The sequence below is a fragment of the Hemiscyllium ocellatum genome, chromosome 1, assembly GCF_020745735.1.
Source record: "Hemiscyllium ocellatum isolate sHemOce1 chromosome 1, sHemOce1.pat.X.cur, whole genome shotgun sequence".
Lineage (NCBI taxonomy): Eukaryota > Metazoa > Chordata > Chondrichthyes > Orectolobiformes > Hemiscylliidae > Hemiscyllium > Hemiscyllium ocellatum.
The window spans coordinates 96,315,222-96,334,157 of NC_083401.1; the positions used below are offsets into that span (position 1 = coordinate 96,315,222).

The following is an 18,936-nucleotide window of genomic DNA, read 5'->3' on the forward strand; positions in this document are numbered from 1 at the left end:
GCTGTTTGAGTTCTCCTCTTTGATTTGCTGGTGGTGATGTTTTGCTAGGTTGAGAGAACTTTCCTCTTTGAGGTCTTGAATGATGTCATTCTCATTGAACCACTCTTGGTGTTTCCTGGTCTTGTAATAGCCTGTTTCTTCATAGCATGAGATGATGGGTGTCTTGAGCCTTCTCCATTTCCTGTACTCCACTCTATTAAAATGAATTTTTTGGAGGTTTTGGTGAAGATATTGTTGGAAGTTCATTTGTCTGTGCAGTCCTTGAAGCTCTTAATGATTTTGTTTTTCTAAACTGATTCTTCATCTTCTGCTTCTGATGGCACGAGATGGATGCTGAGAAACAGATGAGCTGGTGGTTTGTCCAATAGTCCATCTGCACTAGTCACTGCTTTGGTACCAAAGACATCATTTCTGTCCTGGGATCGAACAATGATTAGGTCAATCATGTGCCAGTCTTTTGATTGTGGGAAGTCTTGAACTTGTCGTTCTTGGGGGAACAGTGTTTTGGTGATACCAAGTGGTGGTCTGCACACTTGGTGAGCCAGTGAATCCTTTTGGAGTTGTAGTTCCCAACACCTTGCTTTCCACTGGTTCTTTTCCAGGTTTGGGTATCTTTTTCAATGTTAACATTAGAGTCCCCCGAGAGACTAATTTTATATTCCGTTGAGATGTTGGTGAGCATGGCGTATAGGGTGGATAGAAGCCATCTTTGGACTCATCAGTGGCATCAAATGTTGGAGCATCACCACTCAGGACCATTGCCTATTGGGTTTTGACAGGTTGTGGACGGAGAGTCATAAGGTGATTGGTGACGTTAACAGGGAACTGTGAGAGTCGGTTGATGAGTTTGTTCTTAATAGTGAATTCAATTGCATCCTGGGTTCATCCTCAGATCTTCCTTTCCCACCTTTGCCTGCTTTTTGAGACTCTTGCAGTGTTGAAGTACTTGAGTTCATAGACAACAAGGGCAGTATTCATTGTGGATGATTGTTTTGCTCGTTATCCAGAAAGATCATTCATTCCAGATTCTAAGATTGAGTTTGACTTTGGTTTTCAGCTTCCTTATGTCCTCTTCACAACTTATTTTCCTATCTCTCTTTACGTTATCAGCACATTTACCAAGCACACTTTTTTGGTTCCTGCATCCAAATCATTTATATAAATTGTAAAAGGTTGTAGGAGATCATTTTTAAATTTGAGGCTGACACAAAACTTAGAAGTATTGTGAACTGTAAAGAGGATAGTGATAGACTTCACCAGGCATGAACTTCTGTGTAATACACAGCGTATGATGCAGGCTACCATGTGACGAATTAAATTTAATGCAGAGAAGTGTGAAGTGATGCAATTTCCCAGCAGGACTGAGTAGAGATGATGTAAGTCAATGGGTACAATTCCAAAGGGAATGCACAAATAAGGAGACCTGGATCTATGGGCACAAGTTGTAGGTGCCTGGGCAGGTTCAGAAAATGGTTAAAAGGTATTGGGATGTTGGATTTCATAAATAGAGGCATAGAATACAAAAGTAGATTTATGCTGAGTCTTTAGAAAATACTGGTTTGGCCTGAACTGAAGTATTCTGCCCTATTCTGAAAAATACACTTTAGGAAGGTTGTTAATGCTTTACAGAGAACGCAGAAAAGTTTGAAGAGGTTGGCCCCAGGGATGAGAGGCTTTGATTATGTGGATAGATTTGAGCAATAAAGGTTGTTCTCCTTGTAGAAGATAAGTTTTAAGAAGATTTGATCTTGGTTGTCACCCATAAGGATTTAGTCAAAGTAGATGGAGAGAAATGGCTTCCATTGGTGAATGGGTCAAGACCAGAGGGTAGTGGTATAAGGCAATTGTCAAATTAGGCAATAGGGAGCTAAGCAAAAACTTAGGCACTAAATGGTTAGGATCTGAAATGTGCAGCCTCAGTGTGATAGAGATAGATTTGATCATGATTTTCAAAAGGAAATTGAATAAGCTCCTGGTGAAATGGAATTTTTAGGGCTATGAGGAATAGGTGGGGAAGTTGGCCTCGTTGAATCAGAGAAGGCAGGAGCGTGAGGTTGAGGAACACATCAACCAAGATCAAATTGAGGTCCAGACTTGATGGGCTGAATGGCCAAATTCTTCTCCTGTATCTTATGGTCTGTAGTCTTAAAATGATTTCGAATGGTTACAACACAGACAGAGACCATTTTGACGTGTCACATCTGTACTGGCTCTGACTGAGCAATTCACCTAGTCGCCACAGTCCAATGTGTTTTCATTTTCAAATAATAATTCAATTCCCTATTAAATGCTTGAATCTGCATCCACTATGCATGAAGCAGTGCATTCCAGATTATTTTAATTCACAGTGTGGAAAAGCTTTTCCTCCCATCACCATTGCTTATTTTGCCAATTATCTTAAGTCTGTGTACTCTGCTTCTTGATCCTTCCATCACGAGGAACAACTTTTCCACATGTGCTGTGTTCAAACTTCTCATGATTTTGAATACCTCTAATGAATTCTCTTTCAACCTTCTTTCCATGGACAACAATACCAAATTCTCCAATTTATCTTGGAATACAGGTTTTCAAGTTTTACTCTGTTTTTAGTGTCCGTTACCAAATCATCATATTACTCAAATTCAATGAGCTCCCAATTTGTGGCTAAGTGTGCTACTCTACATAGAGTCATACAGCATGAAATTAGATTCTTTGGTTCAACTTGTCAGCACCAGCTCGATACCCCAATCTAACCGAGTCCCATTTGCCAGCATTTGGCCCATAATCCTTCTTATACCCTTCCTATTCATATACCCATCCAGATGATTTTTAACCATTGCAATTGTACCTGCCTCCACCTCTTCCTCTAGCAACTTGTTCCATACACATATCACCCTCTGCATGAAAACATTGACTCGTAAATTAACCTCCACGTATTAATCAAATAGATTTGCTGTAAGAGCACTGTGTTATTTTACAGAGTTTCTTAAAGCAATGACTCTATAAAATAAACAGATTATGAGGTACACCAAATGGCTGAACTCGCTGGAATAGTTTGTCTTTTCAGTTAACAGTTGCAAATGATAACATTCTAGAATGTGGTGAATGTAAAATGGGTGGAGGCTTTGACCATCACATTTCGGCAGAAAACTGGAAAAGACCTTAGTGTCCTCTGTCTTTAATTATGGCAGGATTTGAATTCAAACTCCCAATTTCCCCACCTGGCATATTCCTAACCTTTGCCAAGATTAAATATGGAGTCAAGGTGCTTTTCCACGAAGTGAAAAATGTCTTGTGTTGCCTTTGAGCAGCTCTGTCTGTGAGTTGAAGTGGTGTTGCCAGAGCCCTGTAGGCATTACATCTGCCAGCTGGCTTTTAATAAAGTCATAAGGGACAAGAAATGACTGAGTGAAAACATTTCTTTTCACAAAATAGAAATAGGTAGAGCATAAATAACAGTTGCAATACGTATGAAAATATATTTGTGTCTTCTAATTTTTCTGCTTCATGTATTTTGTGCAGATATTTCATTTTAACTTTTGTTATTTTACTGCAGTGACCCTTCAGTCAAAACTCTATGGGAGTCCATGCTAAACATGAAACAAAAAGAGGCTGTGATGGAAGTGCGGAGGCACCTAGTGGAAGCAGCTAGCAAGGAGAATCTCCCCATAAAGATGAGCTTGGGTAATGCAAACAACTAATTTATTCTTCTTTTTTCCTTCAGCTGAATTGTCTAGTAGCCTCATTATCTTTCTACTTCTGAACTTGGACACCACACCTACCTTATTGTTTTTATCCCACACTTGTTTGCAAATTGCGTTCCAATGGATGAGATTCATTTTGAATAGCTATCAACCGAAAATTATGTTGCCTTTCTTATAAATTGGGTTTTCATGTTTGTCAATTTAAATATGTAGATACATTTTCTGTGGAACCAGATTCAAACATTTGACTGAAAACTAATGTTTATGTCAGTGCTCTTCTACTAAAGCAGAACATAACTTCCCGCAGTTGCAATGCAACACTGCAATGGCGATGTTCTCCTTTTGCACCTTGATCCCTGATCCCATTCCTCCTCAACAGTTGATTTTTGTGAATATTCTTTTCATCCCTTTTGATGTATTCACATATCTGCAATGCACATCAACTGATACTCCCATTACAAATATAGTAGTATTGAAAACAAGCAGCTTTAATTGGAATGGTTTCAGTTTCACTTGAGATATCCTTTAGATTGGAATTTACCTTTTATTGTCACACTATCCTAATTGGAAATCATGTCATTGTTGTCTTTTGTTTTTGTCTTTGTCTTTGTAAATAGCCCAGCAAAACATCTTTTAAGTTTGTGTTTAGTGGTTTGATTCTCTGCTAACATTTTAGCTTCATGAATACACACTGCCCTCTTGAGGAAGCTGGAGATAAAATTATGAGAAAGAGGGAAAAAAAATGACAAGTTGTTTGTATATGTGGCAAGGAAGTAATCAAAAGCATGTGTGAGATATCTATGACTGTTTGTGATTCAATGCACTGTATAGCGTTTGGTATTCATAGAACATTCTGTTGCTTTTCATTTTTTTTATGACCCATTAACCTTCTTATTATGTCATAGCTGATATGAATAAATAAGAAAGCACTAATAATATGCTGATGTTTTTGAGGTCGAGCTGAAGAAGCCCCTGGGATTAGCCCAATAAGGAGCCTTAGTGTCTCGCTCCCACGATGGCTTCATATGACTGTGCTCAAAAACAAAGAATACGTTTTAAAATAGTGCATTAAAGATAAGTTTAGCAAAGTTTTCATAAAATTTGTTCCTTGCAGGAAAGCTGACAATATGTTTTCTTATAATACCAAAGAAATTATGAATCACTGCTTTTTTCAACAGAATTTCTCCACATTTAATGCAAAATGCTGCTAGTCAGCTGCTTAGGTTTAAAATCTGCTGTTTATTGATAAATGATTCAATCTTTTGCAACCCACACATGGTCAGTTTGCTTACCAAGTTCAATAAAATCTGCGTGTTTTCTTTCTGACATTGCTGGTATTCAGCTGCAGTGATTTATTACATGACGTCTTTTCACAATTTTAATGAATATTTGGTATTTGTTCCATTTTGAGGACTGGTGTTACTGTACTGATATGTGACCTTTTGCATATATTGCATTATTTTAGGGATAGACAGACAGGGGTTGGGAAAACAGTTTTGAGTCCTGGAGTTAGCTCTGTATCCTTTTTGGCATTTGTGTAATTGTTACTTTAAAAAATATCTATTATCGTTTATACATGTGCAATCTAGTAACTCAATATGCCAAACATGACTCATGCAAAATTTCTAGTTTGGTTAAAATGTGATCTTTTTTGCTTTTTGTATAAATATATAGCTTCATGTATTTGAATTGACTTATAATCTGTATGATTGTTATTCTTCATATCAGTCCAAGTATGTAATAAACTTTGAAGTGAAATATCAGCCATGCAGCTGGATGCTATTTTAAAAGTCATTTTAAACACTTGTTTTTCCAAGTCCTTACTTCACTACATTCATAAAACCTCAGCCACACCTCAGCCAATATTGGAAGCAGGGTGTCTTTTTAGGTTATGGATTGAGTTTCTCATTTACACTTCGTGATTATGATCACCATCCTGTTGGAAACATTTTGTGTTGCAGAAAAGCAATTATTCTCTTTCACTCTCTCTTTAGTGAGTCTTTTTTTCCCCCAGAAGTGCAGCTAATAGATGGTAAGAATATATAACTGATGTACAGAGATTTGGCCTAGAATAAGGCCAAACGATGCGTTTTCCCAAGCTGACTGTTGGCTCCCCTATCAGCTAATTTCGATGCTAGATCCTTGTTCTTTACCTGTGCCATTATTTTCGTATTTATCTAATTATTCTTTGAATATTATTATTATTGGCTCTGTTCCAGCACCATTTGTGGTGAAGCATTTCAGATTCCATATACATGAAAATATTCCTTCTAACTCTGCTTTATGCCACTACTACCCATGCTGTTTATGCAACTGATCTACGATCTGCCAACCCACAAAAATCAGATTTTGTAATTTACCTCCTTAAATTCTTGTTATTTCAACAGTTCTCCTATTTTCCCACACCTTGCTGCCCAACTTGTTCTTTTTTCTCTGGTGAATACAACCTTTTTTATGTCTCCTTGTGACTTGATCCCTGCATTTCCAGTTTTGCACTGTACCTTTCTCCATGGTTTCAGTCCTCTTTGATTCAGTGACCAAAACTGCAGAAGGTACTTCAAGGCTAAACAAGTACTCATATGTTATTTATGTATCACTTCTATATTTAGTGCTACTAAAAACAACTTCACTTTTACCTTTTGTAATTCAATTTACTGAAGTTGTTTGTTTGATATGTTCATATTCCTCAACGGTTGTACATTTTGCTACTTGAACATATTTCCATTGGGTTTTATTTTAAAAGAAATTATTTTATATTCATGAACGTTTCTGTTCCTATTTCATTCCTACTGTATGCCATGCAATTAGTTGGTATGATGAGAAAATATTGGTGAAAATTCCTTAACTGTCCAGATTATTTTACACTTGGATATTAAAGAACAGTTCCCAGGTTATGTCACTTGATTCATGCTAATTAAAGAACTATCCATTAATTCTTTTTTTAGTCATCAGTCGACCTCTTGTCTATACCCAAAGGCCTGTCAATGGTGTTAGTCTTTGCAACAGATATCTTATATTTACGTAGCTCAAAAGCATTCATATATCAGATATTGTACACTTTTTTTTCTCAATTTTAATTTATTTGTAATAATAATGAGAGCAGAAGTATCATATTCAGTCACTTGAATTCAGTCACTGTTCCTTCATTGTCTAAAATTATGGCTAATCCGTACTTCACCTCCATTCATCTATTTTTACTCCATAGTTCTTCACATGACAGAAATTTGTCAACTTTCCGTTGAAAATTTAAGTTGACTCAGACACAGCTCACTTTTTCTGGGGGTCATGTACCAGATTTCCACCATCATTTTAGTTGAGAAGCATTTACTGATTTCACTCCTAAATGGCGTAATTCTAGTTTTAATATTATCCTTCTTTACTCTGGATTCCCTCAGAGGAAAATCTTTCTCTGGGTGTGGCAGGTTGAATTCCATATTCATTTTAGACACTGAATAGATCACCCTTCACACACTGAACTGGAAGGGATAAGAACCACATTTATACAACTTGGCCTTTAAGCTGTGGTATCATTCTGCTAAGTCTGTACTGTATCCCAGGGTCTGTACATCTTTCCTGAGACACACAGGTGCTATGAATGGTGCCTAAACAAGGGTCGAACAAGGTTTGTCCCTAAACTCTTTCCTGAGTGTTTGCCATCATCCAAAATCATTTAATTAATCTCTTTGCCTACTGCTTGTAAAAAGGCCAATGAATCTATCTCTTTCACACAATATGTGCTTACAAAGAATTCTTTTTCACACTTTTTTAAAATTGTTGGCTTCTAATTTGCTGATGTTTTCCTTTGGCATAAATACAAAATTTGCATTTATTCAGCGCATGTAGGATAGAAAATGTTCCTGGTTTCTACACCGAGCATTTGAAGAAAAAGATAAAATCAATGAGAGATATTGCAGAGCAAACGCTGAGACATGATGCAAGAACTGGGAGCAGTGACAGAAACTTAAGTAAACTGGGGTAATTTGGGAAGATGGGAAAGAGAATCGAAGGCTAGAGGAAAATGTAGAAATTGAGCGGAGTGAGGCTGTCAGGGCAAAAGAAGATTGCAAGAAATTTTAAAATATTTAAAATGATAAGAGGGGCAAGAGTGGATATGATGGTGCTGTTGGGGTAGGAGTGGCCCCTTGTCTCACCTCCAACACGCCCTATCTACCTGGACGCTCCGTGCTGACCTGTTGCCCACCCTGAACCTATTCATTCCTAACTGCCGCAGTGATATAGACCACCTCAACCTGTCCACCCTCCTCACCCTCCTCCAATCTCCTGCCCTCGCAACATGCAGCCCTCCGTTCCCTCTGATACTTGTAAAGTCCAGAAGTTACAGGCCTAGACTGTCCAGCCTTTCCCCTTGAAAGGCTCATTCCAGGTATTAGCGTAGTAAACCTTCTCTGAACTCCTTCCTTGTCATGGTAAGGCAGAAATCTTTCAATTTTTTGTTTAACCCTAATTAAATTATTGTTTTATATAGGGGCAGAGATACTGCTGGCTGAGGACAAAAGAACGGCTTTGTTTATTCTTCAGTGTTAACTCTGTTTCTCTCTCCACATGCTGCCAGACCTCCTGAGTTTACCTGGCATTTTCTGTTTGTTTCACTTAATCATTTTTCTTGCATTATGGTGATGGCAAGATGTGATAGTGGAGTTGTTAACCAGTGCTAGCAATCAGAATCCAAAATGTAATTTTATAAAGCTATTCCAACTACATTTGAATTATTCAAACTAACATTTGTTGGGTGACTGGTGAGCTCCAAATTCTTATTCCAAAGGATTAAAACCTTAATGATCAGTGAATTTAACATTGCTGGTGTACTCTGGAGCTACTGCCCTGTGAATATGGTGGTAGCATTTGCCTTAAATATTATTATAAACTCAGTGCAGATGAATTAGCTGTCACTTGCCTGCAGACTACAGCAGGATGTCTTCACTGCAGCAGCTAAAGAAACTGGCTCACCACCATACTCTCAGGGATTATGACCTTGCCCATGATGATCAAATGCTGTGAGCTTAGAATTTTGTTAAAAACCTCTTTTCTCACAAACATGAGCATTTTGTGTTTGCAGCCAGCAGACACACAGACCTGTAGTTTCTAATGTGTTGTGTCACCGGGCTGGAAGTCGAGCTCCACTATTACAGAAGCTACCACAAATGTGAAAATTTCATTTAAAGCATCCAAATTGCGCAATTGTACCTCGCTCTTATTCGGGTTAAAAGAATATGCATATCAAGTTCTTCATTAATAAGAATTTGACAATTGTAATTAATTGTTTCTAATCAATGACATGAAAGAAATATGAATTGCTTATTTCTAACTCTGTTTCTTATAAACTCTATACCTTTCTTTAAAATTGCCATACATGTGTCAAAATGAGAAGACAAAACGCTGATATTGTGGGTGGGGAGGACAGTTGTCAAGCACAGTCCTGGTTTCAGTAGAGATCACATATATCAATGAGTTGTTTTCTTTTGGATTTCTTTTGACGACTCCCAATGTTTTGCCAATTATGCAATGTTGTTCTTGATCTTTCATTCACTGGCTAAGGATTTGCCTTTTCAGTGCTTCTGCAAGTAGTTGGACACCTTTTTCCTTTCAGCATCAGAATTTGCAGGGAGAGCAATTCACAGGGAAATGGTGATTTAGAACAGCGACCAGATGATTTTCTGTTATTTCTCCAAACTGGAGGGAGAAGAGATTTAGGTGCCTTTTCTTCACAGCATGGAAGCTTCTGCTTATTTGACTACACTCGCTCTCATACAGCTATAGTCACATGTCTAGGAACAGGTTAAGTAATTGTTAGTAAGCTAAACCCACAAGTTCTAGTTTGGATTGTTTTTCCATCAAAAGATGGTCTCTGGTCAAAAGCGCCCTGAGCACACACTCCGTCACTCACACAGTCACAAAGTCTTGTACACGCAGGACTTTCTCACACACACGCACGCACACACACACCTATGAGTCAGTCACACAGAGACACACTTTCTCTCACGCACACATACACATAGTCTCACAAACCCTCACAGAAAAAACACATGATGCCATTTCATCTAGAATGCTCCCTCACTGTGACTCCTAAGCCAACATTGTCAATAAAAGTCACAATAACTAGCTTTTAAACAGTGAACAATTTCTTCTAGTTTCCTTCAGTTGAGGCAGTATCGTTTCCTATGTTTCTTTCCAATGCAGAAAAGAAATCTTTATTGCAATGTAGATGGCCCTAGCAGGTTGAGACCCTGCAGAATCCCCAATGTAGCAAACTCTGAGGGGATTGCCTAGGAAATTAAAAATTCTGATAGGCAGTTCCTGTGTCTTTATAGTATCCATTTATGCATTCACATGCTGCTGAACATGTAAATCACAGAATACAGCAACAACTGTGAAATTGGGGCATCATGTGACTTTGCCTGGATATCCTGCACTACAAGGGACCCATTAGATTAAACACACTTTGCATTTCTGAAGAAGTTGTAATCTGAATTACCTATGAGAAATTTGAAGATTTATCTGAACAGAAAACGTAGGAGCATGTATAAAATCCATCTTGCGCTGTCTTTAAAGATTCCATTTTAAAGGGACACTGCAGGTGCCAAATCCTTCAGTAAAAATAATAATCTACTTATGTACATATTGGGAAATTGTTTTAATGTCATTCGGAATAAATTGGGTCAATGATTGGACTTAATGTGCAACAGTTGTCATTTGAGGATGAATTAAGGATCAATTCAGGATAATTAGAATTGAACAATGATTAGATTTGGAATATATCACTCTTCAATTTTATCTTCCTCCACTCTCCTTTAACTAACAAACGTTTTGCTCTATAACTTGGAACCCGCAGTTAGCAACAAAGAACTGTGCGGAGGGAACAATGCAACATTAAAAAGGTGAAAGTTACAGAGTCATACAGCATGGAAACAGACTCTTTGGTCCAACTCGTCTGTGCCAATCAGACTTCCCAAGCTGACCTAGTCTCATTTGCCAGCATTTGGCCTAAATCTCTGTAAACCTTTCTATTCATATACCCATCCAGGTGCCTTTTAAATATAGTAATTGTACCAGCTACCACTATTTCCTCCGCCAGCTCATGCCGTACATGCAGCATCCTCTGCTTGAAAAAGTTATCCTTTTAAATCTTTTCCCTTCTCACCTTAAACCTATGTCCTCTCGTTTTGGATTTCTGCACCCTGGGAAAAAGAGCTCCACTATTCATCTCCATGCCCCTCACGATTCCATAAACCTCTAAGGCTACCCCTCATGCTCTGACAGTCCAAGAGCAAAAGTTCCAGCTTACTCAGCATCTCCCTATAATCCAAACCTGGCAACATCCTTGTAAATCAGTTTTGCATCCTCTTGCAATTAACGATAACTTTCCTATAGAAGAGCGACCAGAATTGAATGCAGTATTCTAAACGTGGCCTTGCTAATTGTCTTGTATGGCTGCAATGTGACGACCCAATCGTACACTGTGTTCTGACCAATGAAGGCAAGTGTGTCAAACATAATTTTCACCACCCTCTCTGTAGCTCCATTTTCAAGAAAATGCACACCACTCCTTGGTCTCTTTGTTCACCAACACTCCCCAGGGCCCTACCATTAACTACATCCTGTCTTGGTTTGCCTTACCAAAATGCAACACCTCACAATGATCTAAATTGACTTCATCTGCCATTCTTCAGCCCAATTGCTCATCTGATCAAGGTCCCATTGTACTCTGAGATAATCTTCTTCATTGTCCACTGCTATTTTGATGTCATCTGGAAACTTATATTCACATCCAAATCATTTATATAAATTACAAACAACACCAGACCTAGCACTAAATCTTATGCCACGTTGCTGGTCCAGTCTGAAAAGCAACACTGTACATCATTCGCTTCTCCTGCCTTCAAGCCAATTTTGCATCCACTTGGTTAGCTTCCCGGCTCCCTTACTAACCATACTAACCAATGTACAGTGCATGGAAAATTTTTGTTAAACAAGGGAATCTGGGGTAGGTAGTAATGTGTAATTGAAAACACAAACCGATCAGCCATGATCTTTTTGGTGCAGCAGGCTGAAGAGGCCAAAAGGCCTACTTATGTTCTTAATTCACTCTTATTTTAGTTGAAGGTGCATTGGTTTAGCTCAGTTGGCTGGATTGATGATTTACAGAGCAGTGAGATGCCAACAGCAAGGGTTCAGTTCCCATCACTGGTTTGAGGTTACCATGAAGGACTCTCGTGGGCGGCACGGTGGCACAGTGGTTAGCACTGCTGCCTCACAGCACCTGAGACCCGGGTTCAATTCCCGACTCAGGTGACTGACTGTGTGGAGTTTGCACGTTCTCCCCGTGTCTGCGTGGGTTTCCTCCGGGTGCTCCGGTTTCCTCCCACAGTCCAAAGATGTGCGGGTCAGGTGAATTAGCCATGCTAAATTGCCCGTAGTGTTAGGTAAGGGGTAAATGTAGGGGTATGGGTGGGTTTCGCTTCGGCGGGTCGGTGTGGACTTGTTGGGCCGAAGGGCCTGTTTCCACACTGTAAGTCTAATCTAATCTAATCTCCTTCTCAACCTCTTCCCTCGCCTGGAGGCCTAATTCACCACCAGTCGCTTGTCTCTAATGAGAGAGCAGCCTCTATGGTCTGGTAAGACTATTTTAGTTCATCACCCGTTTGCCTTTTTCTAAGATGAATGTTAAAGTTTCCATGATACTATTTGAAGAAGAACCTGAAATTTTTCAAATGTCCTGGCAAACAATTGTACTTGCAACAGCAGATTGTGTTAATTTAATATTTTTATGTGACAGCTTGCTGTGTCTACAAAATAAGTGATACTCTTCAAAAAGTAGCACACTTCTTATCCAGATGAGGAAATAACTTGTTCTTCTGCATTCTCAGCACATCATAGCCTTTGCATTTTGTTTGACCATATATGATGGTTGTTTAAACAGAAGTTCTAGTATTTCCAGTTAAATTTGCCAAGGTATTGTGGTTGTGCAAATGGTATTCTAGCTTTTACAGTTAGGTATCGGACATCACAGGATATTCACAGCTTTAAGTACTTAAATTCTTGATCTAAATTTTTTAATTCTATTATAGCCATCATTTCAAAGGAGGCCAACTGATTAAAGATGTGCCAAATTAACTTTAAATTTACCTTTGATTGTTTCCATGCATTTATTTTTCTCCAGGTAGAGTCACACCTGAACAGCTTAACTCCTATGTCCAGTTATTTAAAACAAATTTGAAAGCTTTGGAAAATCACTGTGAGCTCTTGCAACTTACCATGGCAACAGTGCAGACTTTGGGACATCCAAGCTACTCAAAATGGGACAATTTCCTCGCTTTTGAAAGGCTGCTGTTACAGGTATGTTGTTGTTCACACTTTTTTTTTCTTTCAGTGCCTGTTTCAATGTTTCCTACACCATGAAATTAAACTGAAAAGATGAGTCTGGGATGCACTTCAGAAAGGTCTTGGCATAGGATGGAAAACTTTGGCTCAAGAATATCCAGTGACTTCACCATTTTAGGTTTATGGCTGAGAATTTAATTAGACTACAGGTCTTTCTGGTATAATGCATGTTTTGTTAGCACAAATTGGCTATAACACAATTGACGAATTATGAATTATGTTTGGATAACGTGAACTTTCTACTAAACGAGTGTAGCAACCTTCTACAGTGTAATTTGTGTAGTGGTTTTCCACAGCATGATTTTCTCTAGCATGACGTTTCAAAGGAACACAACTGTTGTGTTATAGCAGAATGACCTGTAGGGTTATTTCATAATCAGACCTTGTATATGCATAATGGACACCCAATACAGAGCCAACTCCTTCAACTGAATAACAAAAAATAATTGTAAAAGTTTGAAGCTACTGCATTGATCTGATGTACCAATATTACACAATTTATATTCAGTGATCAAATCTATCCACTCCCAGAGTCCCATCTCTGCTTTATTAATATAAGTGTAATGGGATAGTTACGTGAAAGAAGAAAATTTAGTTGGAAAGTGAAAGCAAAGTATGTGTCTAATAGATAGCTTTGATTAAGTGGTGACAGTGTGATCTCTTTCAGAAGTGCTAACGCAAGTGTTACAAAATGGTGGTGAACCCCTTTTGTAAATAAACTAAACGCCCAGCAAAACTCACCTTCCCTCGTATTCTGTTAAAATATCCATGACCGAGAACTCCCAAATTCAATATTTAACAAAAATAATATCAATTTATTCTTTAACTCTAAAATTGAACATTGAACAACAACTATTCACAACTCTAAGCCCTCCCTTTCCCTTACTCTTATTATCTGCTTCCAACTTTATAATATACTGTTCCAATGAGACACTTATGAAAATTCCATCAGCTTAATTTTAAAACTATACAGCGGCTATCATCATCTGTGTCTTTCTTCTGGCTGAAGATCTCAGAGGGTCATCATTTTTCTTTTTATTGTGAAGATGTTTGATATGAAAAGGCATCTTTTGATTGAGAATGTTTCAACCTTTTGGGTTTCTCTCTCTCGCTCGGTCTCTGGCAATTACTCTCTGACTGTCAAACTGTCTGCTTTTTTTTAATATACCTCCAACATCGGATTGTCTCTTTGGTTCGACGTTGTCAAAAACAATAAATTCAAACTCTTGGGTTTTAGAAATCCAAGACACAATTTAAACTGATTTAATTCAAATTGTTGTCAAAACAGCTACAAAGTCAGTTATCTATTTCACAGCCATACATTACAAATTTTCAATTTTCCAGTAGACTCTGACACTGCTAGCTAGTCATATGACAGGTGCTTGTAAGCTGTCAGTGCAAACCAGCATTCACTCTCTCTTAAAGGTACAGTAAACTCCTTCAATTTCACAACAAGTGGAAGATTTTCCTCGTTCGTTGGGTGCAGAGAAGGAATAAACTGATTGTCTTGATTTTTTGCAAAAGAATTACTGTTTAGGTAACAACAATGTGACTGAAATAATTGAGTGGGAGCAATTAACCAAGGACTATTTAAAATATTTGTGTATGTAATTTTATATTTATGTTAAATACTCTACTCAATTCTCTTATTTCTCATTGACTTGACCGCCAAACTTGTGTGGGCTTAGGCTTGAAAATGGCCACCCTTTGGAATAAACTGGAGAAATGATTAGACTTTGTTGCACTTTGTCACATAATAATGTGACTGCTTTAGAATACATCACAATAAAGAGTAATTGAGAAGGTTCTGCAATTTGAATAATTATTCAAATGAGGGATATATTGCCACTTGCCTGCTGACTACAGCAAGATCCCTTAGCTGTAGCAGTTCAAGTCAGTGCCTTCTCACCATATTCATGAGGGTGATTAGCAATTAACCAGAAATGCTGACCTTGCCAATGATGCTCAAATCCCATGATGTCCTCTTTTGTTTTGACCACTTTCAACTAGAAGGACAAGGGCACCAGATACCTGGGAACACCAGCACCTTCAAGTTCCCCTCCAAGCTTCTCGTCATTCTGACTTGGAAATATATTGCTATTCCTTCAGTATCGCTGGGTTAAAATCCTGGAATACTCTCCCTGAGGGCATTGTGCTTTTATGCACAGCACATGGACTACAGGATTCAAGCAGACAGCTCACCACCACCTTCACAATGGCAACTAGAGGCAAGCAATATATGTTGGCCAGCGATGCCCATGTCCTACAAGTGAATAAATTTTAAAAAGATATAAGCCATTGGCATCTAACATTACAAACTAAAATTCTAATTCCCTTATAAACACCCCTGTGAACACTCACTGTGTCTCTTCTGCGCACAGACAAATGGAAGAAAGTGAGCACTGCAGATGCTGGAGATCAGAATCGAAGAGTGTGATGCTGGAAAAGCACACAGACGGTCAGGCAGCATCCGAGGAGCAGGAGAATCGACATTTTGGGTATAAGCTCTTCATCAGGAATGAAGGGGTGGCCCAAGAGGGCTGAGAGATAAATGGGAAGGAGGTGGGACTGGAGGGAAGGTAACTAAGAATGCGATAGGTAGATGCAGTAGGGAGTGAAGATAACAAATCACAGAGGAGGGTGGAGCAGATGGATTGGAAGGAAGATGGACATGTCAAGAGGGCAGTGCCAAGTCGGATGTTTGGATCTGGGATAAGATGGGGACAGGGCAATGAGAGAACTGGTGAAATCCACATTGATTCCATGTAGTTGGTAATGGCTTATTAACAGAGGCAGAGAAAGATTGGCAAGTCAATCCAATTGTCTTTGTTTTCTGATTTTGATGTTGTGATGATCCTTCTTTGGCAATCTAGGCTCTTAGTTTTCAGTTGACTTCAGAAGCTTCTACTGATTTTGTAAAAAGTACAGAGTGATTGATTCAGTTGGAAAATATCTCTGAATTCACAAGTCACAAACTACTGATGGTTGAAAGTTTACTGGTTTTCTTCAAGTTTAAACTGAGATTTGTTTCTCCAGAGAACAGGCAGCTTCTGCTGAGGAGGAGAACAACAATGCATCCTTTTGTACTTTCTGTTTCAGTGTGTCTATATCTCTGTAATTTATTTCCAGTTCCAACCTACTCAGTTATCTGAGAACTAATTAGTTTAACTTGTAAACAACTCCTCAACTCTTGATCAGTTTCACATCACAGGAACACACAGCTTCAAAAAATAGAGTTTGCAATTGGTATCGAATTCTTTCTTGTGAAATTATGCAACCATCCTGATAAATCCAACAACAGTTCTTTCTCCTTGCAGTTTTCAAGACACAAAAATTGAAAGACACATTTCTTACAATGCACCTGTTGCCAAACCCTTTGAGCCCATCTACAACGGTGGCTTCACTAGTGTCCAAGGCCCCTACCATCTTCAGTTCCTCCATCAAAACCTGGCCTTTGATCAAAAGGTCAGGAAAGGGGATGTTTTCCTCAGGAAATGGTTAAAATGCAGGAAGAGGCAAATAATATAGATGCATTTAAGAAGAATCTTGATGAGCGTATAAGGGAGAAAGGAATGTAAGTTAATTTTGCTGATACAGTTTGAAGAGAAAGCATGGAAGAAAATTTGATTAATGCTGACAAGGCTGATTCAGTTATTTTCCCATGAATTTAGCATACTAAGTTGTCACCAGTGTCATCTAGCATGGCTTATGTTGAAGTAAACTAACGTAAAATACATGCAAAAAAATTACAATAATGAAAAATTGGCAATGATTTTTCTCCGTTTTAGCATTTAGATGCTAAACTAGTTCTGTCAGAAAAAAAATGTGAATTGAGGAATTGGGTTGGCACCTTCTCTGAATATTCTTTAACTTTAGAAATGTACCTACTTTGCATTTATTATTTCCTATTCATTCGACTTGTAAGTTTCACAGTCATCTCAAGTCATACTGTCATGGTACTGCAGCTGAAATCCTATTTATTTTAGTAATCATAATCACTTCTTGGTTTCTTGCTTAGTAGCTTTTTTTCTCTCCTTTTTTTGATTTAATATTTCTGACCTTTTGTTCTTTGTGTGACAGATTTGTTCCTGCTGACAAATTGACAGACAGGAAGACAGTAGGTTGAAAAAGTGCATGCTTTGCTGACTTTTATTTTGCTGGGCACTTGTCTCAGTTGACAAATTTTCATTTCTACTCTTCTCTTCCAAGCCTTCCAAACAGTCAGTCTTCAGAAATTATGGCATTCGTCTCTGAATTTTCACTGTCAAATTCCACATGTTCTTGTTGCAGCGAATGTCTAGATGACAAAGAAGTTTTAACCAATGACCAGTTCACTCTACAACAGTAGTTCTTTGGTATGTACCTATAATCTGTCTGATGAACATGGCCAGGCTGTGTGAAGAGTGTATGCTCATGGAATTAGCAGACTCCAGGACTTCTGAGCTGGTGACCTTAACCTGCTAAGAGTCTGAGATAACAAAAATGGTAATTGTTCAACATTTTCTCTTGCCTAGTTTATATGATTCCAATCTTCCCATTTGCTCTGGAACTGGCACATTAACAAACAAGTACATATTGCCTAAATTTCAAAGGAAACTTGTCTGGTCATTGTGACCAAGATAATTCAAGCAGACCAGTACAATGAAGGCAATTAAAATAAATAAATTTTTTCAATATATCATTGCAAACTACATCTGGTTAACTAAAGTTCAGATTGTGCATATTGTTTTTCTTCATCATCACACAATCTAAGGTTTGAATGAAGCATAAATTCTTGCACATCATGGTTGGACTGAATGCTTTGTTTTTGTACTTTGCATCCTAAACAATCCAATGCATAAAAAAATCAGTTAATGTTCCTAATTTGAAGAAGAGCATTGTTGGACTCAACGAAACTCTCTTTCTCTCCCAACAAATGCTGCTGAACTTGCTGAGTTTCTCAAATATTTTCTGTTATTATTTCAGTTCATTCCTTGGTTAATTTATTTTTAAAATAATTGTAATTTTTCTATCTTCAGCAAAGACCGCCTGGGTAACATGCTTGTCAGCTCCAGGTCACTTTCATTTGTTGCATGTCTTTTAAAAATGATGGATCAGAAATTTTTCCAACATGGTCTTCTAGAATTATAATAAGAATATATAAGCTATATATTGTTTACCTTTTTCAAAATTTCTGTTTTAAAATTACATGAAGATCCTTGAGTTAATTTCCAAATAAACATTTTCTTTAACATTTCATTTATTTTTAAGTCCTTATTCTACATATTGTAACAAAAAAAAGCGAAGAATTGCGGATGCTGGAAATCCAAGACAAACCACCCTGATCCATTCCTCCTCCACTCCAACATATCCCCACAGCCCCACCGCACCTTCCGCTGCAATCGCCGAAGGTGTAACTCCTCCCAATTTACTTCTTAGCTGCTCCTCCTTCACTATACAAGGTCCCAGACACCCCCTCCAGGTGAAGCAGTGATTTACCTGCACTTTACTCAATTTTGTCTACAGTATTCGCTGCTCACAATGTAGTCTCTTGTACGCTGGGAAGTCAATATACAGACGCCTTTGCAGAAGGCCCAACTTCTGTTCTCAAAAATGAACCTGAGCTTCATGTTTTCTTTGTGTTCTCTAGTCAACATCTCTTTGTCAGACTAGTTGCAATGCTCCCAAAGAAATTCATTGCAAGTTGGAAGAACAACACCTTATTTTCAGCTTTGCATCCTGCAACCTTAGGTACTCAATATTAAGTTCACTAATTTTTGGGCCTAAGCACTACCTCCAATGGCCTTATCCCAACCCCTACACATACAGCCTTGCCGTCATATGGGCTGCTGCCACAAACAACCCATTGTCAACC

General features: G+C 38.3%; 1 protein-coding gene across 1 annotated transcript in view; it reads left to right on the plus strand.

Moving 5' to 3' along the window:
• Positions 1-18,936, plus strand: part of scfd2 (sec1 family domain containing 2) — a 320,194-nt gene that overhangs the window by 49,935 nt on the left and 251,323 nt on the right. The window contains exons 3-4 of the mRNA XM_060830813.1: positions 3,536-3,663; positions 12,862-13,037. Coding sequence (XP_060686796.1) covers positions 3,536-3,663; positions 12,862-13,037 — 304 coding nt within the window. The remainder of the gene's footprint in view (positions 1-3,535; positions 3,664-12,861; positions 13,038-18,936) is intronic.